General features: G+C 31.6%; 3 protein-coding genes across 3 annotated transcripts in view; all 3 read right to left on the bottom strand.

The window, feature by feature from the left end:
* Positions 1-388, bottom strand: part of LOC147469485 (uncharacterized) — a 2,157-nt gene extending 1,769 nt beyond the window's left edge. Inside the window, exon 1 of the mRNA XM_086549067.1 lies at positions 263-388. Coding sequence (XP_086405193.1) covers positions 263-388 — 126 coding nt within the window. The remainder of the gene's footprint in view (positions 1-262) is intronic.
* Positions 389-1,660: 1,272 nt separating this feature from the next.
* Positions 1,661-4,765, bottom strand: LOC147469484 (uncharacterized). The gene is made up of 3 exons (XM_086549066.1): positions 4,723-4,765; positions 2,841-2,926; positions 1,661-2,731 (listed from the first exon to the last, which is right to left on the bottom strand). Exons 1-3 carry the CDS (start codon positions 4,763-4,765, stop codon positions 1,718-1,720), a joined length of 1,143 nt encoding a protein of 380 aa, XP_086405192.1. The 3' UTR covers positions 1,661-1,717.
* On the bottom strand, positions 4,701-6,853 carry LOC147469483 (uncharacterized). The gene is made up of 3 exons (XM_086549064.1): positions 6,734-6,853; positions 6,021-6,059; positions 4,701-5,833 (listed from the first exon to the last, which is right to left on the bottom strand). Exons 1-3 carry the CDS (start codon positions 6,851-6,853, stop codon positions 4,772-4,774), a joined length of 1,221 nt encoding a protein of 406 aa, XP_086405190.1. The 3' UTR covers positions 4,701-4,771.
* Positions 6,854-7,500: the final 647 nt, after the last annotated feature.

Raw genomic sequence — 7,500 nt, 5'->3', positions numbered from 1 at the left:
CATATTTTTTTTTTTCTTTTTTATTTTTTTTTAATAATTTGTCTATCTGCCACACAGACTTAAACAAACAAACCCATAAAAACACATGTATTAATGTGTGCGTGTGTGTGTGTGTGTGTGTGCATATATAAATATATATATATATATAGAGATAGATAGATCGATATACATATATATGTATATATATATACATGTATATATATATGTACACACACATGTATATATACATGTGTGTTTGTGTGTATGTATGTAAGTATAATACACTACAGTTGTCTCCTGAGTTTGAACTGTACAATACTGATCCCAGTGTTAACAGATTTTGCCCCTGCAGTGCTCTAATATTTCTAGCGTTGCCTTGAAGACATTTTCCTCTGGTTACCGATACCATTATTCCAGTAACGTATTATTTTCATGTGAACAAAGGAAAACATACAGGAAAGAAATAAAGAATTAACGACGTTTACATATGAATTTGGGGGAACGTGAAATCAACCTTTTTCTCCATCAGTTGTTTGTCATAAAAAAAAGTTTGTTAAATCTATATTTTAATCTTTTTTTTAGATGTTGGAGAGAAAGGCTTCTTTGACAGTGAAAGAAAAAAAAACATTATTTTGACCCCGGCATAACTGGACAAATCTATAGTATTATAGAAAGAAAAATAATTAATTGCTTCAAGTTACAGAGTAGCAGGTATTCCCACTCGCATAAAATTGTAAAGTAATGAGATTTGAGAATATATATATATATATATGTATATATATATATATATATATATATATATATATATATATATATATATATATATGAATCTGAATACAGTATATGTATACATATATATATATACACAAATATTTACATTAAATACATATATATATATATATATATATATATATATATATATATATATATATATATATTGAGAGAGAGAGAGAGAGAGAGAGAGAGATACACATAAACATATATGTATGTAAATGTACACACACACACACACACACACACATATATGTATATATATATATATATATATATATATATATATTTACATATGTATGAATAATTTATCTTCTCTTAAGGTAATAAATATATAAATACAATGTAAATGAATTTAGTTATCAAATTTCATACATGTGCAATACATGTATCCATGTGAATTATTTATTCAAAATTATTCTTCCAAAAGTTGTGCCTATCACATCAAGAATATTTAGACTATGGCCTTAGATAAACTGTTTATTTAGTTTGTAAAGATGACGACTACGAGTACGTAGTCAGGGGAATTCGTAAGATGAAATAATTCTTTTGTTATTAATATTCGTTGTACTGGAATATTCTACTAAAATTGTCACAAAGCTTCAAGACCGCAGCTATAGCAACTGATATTACAGTTTCTAATGAAATCCGTAATAGAGAATGGGCGCGACCAACCATCTAAAAGATTACAAATATATTAGTTTTTCGAAATTAAAGTTGAAATAGACTGACGATAAGACTTCTTTGTTTGTATGCATCAAGAAAGAATATTGGAGTCAATTAAAGAAAAGGATACATAAGATCATGGTCTAGATCTTTAACTATGTTTAAGCATTAAGAAAGAAATACAATTACCTATGGTAAAAAATAATTAGGATGTTGTTAGAAGGCTTATACTGAAAGATATGGATGGATTTCGCTTTTATTCTCATAAAATGCATATAAATGTGTTGACAGTCACAGTTGCCTAACCCTGTGTTTCTTGATTGTCCCTGCTCTCAGAAGAAATGGTACCAGAGTTGTGAGATCCAAAATCAGTGTATACAGTGTTCAAAGCTGCACGAGGGGCGTTTAGTCCGGTGTTGAATCTACCTAGACTAGCAGCAGAAGTGTACGGTCCAAGATAAGGAGACACTCCATAAGGTCCAAGACCTGAATGGAGCCCTATTGAGTCTGCAATAGAAGTATGAGGCGCAGAACCATATGGAAATCTAGTTAGATAATTAGTAGGGGTGTAAGGTTCAAGACCATAAGGGAATTCGCCCAAAGCCCCTTGAGAAATGTGAGGTCCAACATTAGAGAGGAAATGATTTAAAGCACCAATGGGCCTGTGATGAGTAATACCATGGGGGAATCCTCTCAAACCAGCAATAGAAGTGTGAGGACCAACTCCATAATGGAATCCAGCTAAACCAGCAATAGATCCATGAGATCCATAAGGGTGTCTTCCTAAAGCAACGTTGGAAGTGTAAGGGTGAAGACCGGAAGGGAATCCAGTCAATCCAGTCTGAGTGGAACCTAAATCTTCATTACTCGAAACGAAATCTGCACCGTTTGTACTACCAGGCATGCTTTCCGAGTCTGAACCAGATCTATCATCCTCAACATCGGTAATTCCATTGGCTACAGCACGTCCTTCAAAACCGCCGAATGGATTTCGAAGCCCTACGCGGTTTCCGTATAAATATGGACGATATCTACTGTTTTCATATGCATTTCCTGAATGTATACCACTGCCGTATGCGTGGTCGAGGTAGCCCCCATTTGTGTATATAGGTCCTGGCAAATGTCCCACTGACAGTCCGTGGTTCAAGATGGATGCACCGTTGCCATAAAGGCCACCAGGGATCAAGCCGCCGTGAAAACTGCCATGATGAGAAAATCCTCCGAGTGGTGTTCCCTGTGCAACTCCCAAGTAGCTACTCGCAGCAGAAGCTTGGAAGAACAAGACAGCAGTGCTCACGGTGATCAGGGAAAGATTCTGAAAAGGAATGCTTTTTAAGGTCTTTCTTATTTAACATTAACTTTTCATTGGTTGAAAGCACCACAAAGTTTTTAAGAAATTCTTAAAAGAAAGACTTATCACTAACCATTATGTCGGCTTCACGACCAGTGACTGTCTTCTGCCTCTGAGGACTGGATGCTTTATATGCTGGAGGGGTCTCTGAACTGAATACTTATCAGCACAAGGCCACAGCCACAGAGAGGTGATTCACTTCATAATGGTCGACAACAATGCTCTGCAAATTATCAACACATGCACACATTCTTTCACACACACGCATACACACACACATATATGTATATATATATATATAAATTATATATATATATATATATATATATATATATATATATATATATATATATATGGACATATATATCTAACTATATATGTATATATAACTATATATACATTATATCTATATTTATATATATAGATATATGTGTGTATAGGTGTATATATATACATATGAAACACAAACACACACGCGCACACGCACACACACATACACACATATATATATACATATATATATATATCTATATATTATATATATATATATATATATATATATATATATGTGTGTGTGTGTGTGTGTTTGTGTGTGTGTGTGTGTGTGTGCGTGTGTGTGCTTATCTATATATCTATAGATATATATATATATATATATATATATATATATATAAATATCTGTGTGTATGAATATGTATATATATATATATATATATATATATATATATATATATATATATATACATATATACATTTATATGTAAATAGATACATGTCTGTGTGTGTGTGTTTGTGTGTATGTGTGTATATGTATATAATATATATATATATATATATATATATATATATATATATATATATATACATACATATATATATATATATATATATATATATATATATATATGTGTGTGTGTGTGTGTGTGTGTATGGATATGTATATATGTATATATACTTATATATCTGCGCGTGTGTGTGAGTGGTAGAATATTGATACTGATATACTTATGTATACACGTATTTATGTATCTCCCCATCTATCTATCTATATATATACATATATCTATCTATCTATCTATATATATATATATATATATATATATATATATATATATATATATGTTTAGGTATGTGTATGTGGACATATTAAAAACACCGCACATACAAACAAAAAAGATTGACGATAGAAGAACATGTAGTTAAGCATTCCTGTTTGTGTGTTTATATATATATATATATATATATATATATATATATATATATATATATATATATATATGTTTACCTAAGCAAACTTAACCGTGATGCTGAAATATATTATTTTCATTCATTACTCTTGGTTTCTGTTTTAGGAAGAAAACAACAGATAATTGAATAAAAGGGCAAAGAAAATATTGTAAACAAAAGCTTAAATAATGGGCAATCATAAATATCTTTTCAATTCTCATGGTACACAATTCAATTAAGTGCTTATGTGTACTTTGCAGTATATATATATGTATATATATATATATATATATATATATATATATATATATATATATATATATGCATATATGCATATATATGTGTGTATATACATACACAGATATATGCATATACATATTTACATTTTTTTTCTGTGTGTGTATGCGTGTGTGAGTGTGTGTGTGTGTGTGTGTGTTTATGCCTATATATATGTATATATCATACATATACATATATATATGTGTGTGTGCGCGTGTGTATGTATGTATGTGTGTGTGTGATTTTGTGTGTGTATGTGGATGTGTTTATGAATATATATGTATATATATATATATATATATGTATATATATATATATATATATATATATGTGTGTGTGTGTGTGTGTGTGTGTGTATGTGTGTGTGTGTGTTCAATCAGTCATTATAGAAAAAAATTCTTTGATAGGTTTAGAACTCAAACACAGGTTATAGCATTTGTTTTATTCACACAGAAATCCCGCCAGTGTGTTTACATTCCCATTTGCCCTCATATGCCGCTAATTCTTTGCTTCTTTCTTGCCATTTGTATCCTTATTCTCAGAAGAAACGTTACTGGAACGACGAGACCCAAAACCGGAGTGGAGTGTCTTCAAAGCAGCACTGGGACTGTAAGGTCCACGACCGGGGCTGTATCTGCCTAAGCGAGGACCAGTAGCATACAATCCACCTAAGCCAGCAACTGGTGCATAGGGGCCAAGACCTGAATGGAATCCACCTAATCCACCAAATGAAGTGCCAAGTTCAGGACCATAAGGGAATCCATTTAAACCAGTAAAAGGAGTGTGAGGTTCCAGTCCATAAGGGAAGCCACCCACAGCACCAACAGGAATGTGAGCTCCAACATTAGGAAGGAATCCATATTGCTGGCTTAAACCTGCAACAGAGGCGTCGTGTGTAATATCATAAGGGAATCCTCCCAAACCAGCAACAGAGGCATGAGCTCCGGCACCATAAGATAATCCGCCTAATCCAGAAATAGAAGAGAGAGATCCAAGACCATATGGGTAGCTTCCTAGACTGGAAGTGTGAGGATGAAGACCATATGGGAATCCACTTAAACCAGGAATAGAAGTGTAAGGTCCAACCGCAGACGGGAGTCCACTAACAAAAGGACTATGAGCTCCTAGAGTAAAAGGGAAATTACCAAAAGCAGCAACAGGTGTGGAAGGTAAGCCAGAGTCTCCAGTTTGAATGGAGCCTAAGCTTTGGCTGCTGGAAACGAAATCTGTACCACTAAGCACGCTTTCTGAACCAAATGTAGAAGATCTTTCATCCTCAGCCTCGTCAATCCCATCAGATCTAATATTTCTTAGACCGCTGTATGGATTGTCAAGTCTTCCAATTTCATTCCTGTATATAGGTCCTGGCAAGTGTCCACCTGACGGTTCGTGGTTCACAGTAGGTACGCCGTTGCCATAAGGACCACTAGGAATGAAACCATCGCGAAAACTTCCATGTTGAGAAAATCCTCCGAATGGCGATCCCTGTGCAACTCCCAAGTAGCTACCCTCAGCTTGGGAGCAAAAAATAGCGGCACTCACGGCGATCAGGAAAAGTTTCTGGAAAGAAACAAAATTGCTAGTTCTTATAAAGAAATGCATATGGATTTCATATATATATATATATATATATATATATATATATAAATCTAATTAAGTATGGACGTTTTTCCCTTTCCACTTCCTTTTTGGCATCGCCAGGCAAATACTTTCATAAAGAAAGTGACCAAATGAAGTTATTACTAACCATAGCGTCGGCTTCAGGAGCAGTGACTCTCCTCTGCCTCTGAGAAGTGTGGAGGCTTTATATACTGGTCTGCGATCTGAAACTCATGAGTGCAAGGTCACAGCGAAGAATTCCAATTATATTTTCATGAACAATGATCTTAACGTAGAAGTGATTCATTTCATAATGGTCTACAACGATTTCCTCGTATGTGTTTGGATGTGTGTGCATACATATATACATACATATATATATATACATATATATATACATATATGTATACATATTAAATATAAAAATAAATTTATACACTGCACATGCACACACACAAACACTCATATGCACAACCACTCACACACACACACATATACATATATATATATATATATATATATATATATATATATATATATATATATATATATATACATATATACACATTTATATGTTTGTGTGTACGCGTAGCTTTACATGCGCATATTTTTTTTATTTTTATTTTTTTTTTAAATTAATTTGTCTATCTGCCACACAGACTTAAACAAACAAACCCATAAAAACACATGTATTAATGTGTGCGTGTGTGTGTGTGTGTGTGTGCATATATAAATATATATATATAGATAGATAGATCGATATACATATATATGTATATATATACATGTATATATATATGTACACACACATGTATATATACATGTGTGTTTGTGTGTATGTATGTAAGTATAAAACACTACAGTTGTCTCCTGAGTTTGAACTGTACATACTGATCCCAGTGTTAGCAGATTTTGCCCCTGCAGTGCTCTAATATTTCTAGTGTTGCCTTGAAGACATTTTCCTCTGGTTACCGATACCATTATTCCAGTAACGTATTATTTTCATGTGAACAAAGGAAAACATACAGGAAAGAAATAAAGAATTAACGACGTTTACATATGAATTTGGGGGAACGTGAAATCAACCTTTTTCTCCATCAGTTGTTTGTCATAAAAAAAAAGTTTGTTAAAGCTATATTTTAATATTTTTTTAGATGTTGGAGAGAAAGGCTTCTTTGACAGTGAAAGAAAAAAAACATTATTTTGACCCCGGCATAACTGGACAAATCTATAGTATAATAGAAAGAAAAATAATTAATTGCTTCAAGTTACAGAGTAGCAGGTATTCCCACTCGCATAGAATTGTAAAGTAATGAGATTTGAGAATGTGTATATATATATATATATATATATATATATATATATATATATATATATATGAATCTGAATACAGTATATGTATACATATATATATATATATATATATATATATATATATATACAAATATTCACATTAAATATATATATATATATATATATATATATATATATATATATATATATATATATATATATATATATACAAATATTCACATTAAATACATATATATATATATATATATATATATATATATATATACATATATATATATATATATATATATATATATATATATTAATATATATAT

This window comes from Penaeus japonicus, unplaced genomic scaffold (genome assembly GCF_977035675.1).
Source record: "Penaeus japonicus unplaced genomic scaffold, GWHDUDI00000001_assembly GWHDUDI00000021, whole genome shotgun sequence".
Lineage (NCBI taxonomy): Eukaryota > Metazoa > Arthropoda > Malacostraca > Decapoda > Penaeidae > Penaeus > Penaeus japonicus.
The sequence above is the reverse complement of the archived record's forward strand: the minus strand, read 5'-3'. Positions and strand labels throughout refer to the sequence as shown.

Coding starts and splice junctions, on each gene's coding strand:
- LOC147469484 (XM_086549066.1), bottom strand. CDS start 4,765: ATGAGGGCAAATGGGAATGTAAACACACTGGCGGGATTTCTGT. Junction 2,927..4,722: donor CACACTGGCGGGATTTCTGT/GTGAATAAAACA, acceptor TGTGCTGATAAG/TATTCAGTTCAGAGACCCCT. Junction 2,732..2,840: donor GTCGTGAAGCCGACATAATG/GTTAGTGATAAG, acceptor ATTCCTTTTCAG/AATCTTTCCCTGATCACCGT.
- LOC147469483 (XM_086549064.1), bottom strand. CDS start 6,853: ATGGTATCGGTAACCAGAGGAAAATGTCTTCAAGGCAACACTAGAAAT. Junction 6,060..6,733: donor TTCAAACTCAGGAGACAACT/GTAGTGTTTTAT, acceptor CACACTTCTCAG/AGGCAGAGGAGAGTCACTGC. Junction 5,834..6,020: donor CTCCTGAAGCCGACGCTATG/GTTAGTAATAAC, acceptor GTTTCTTTCCAG/AAACTTTTCCTGATCGCCGT.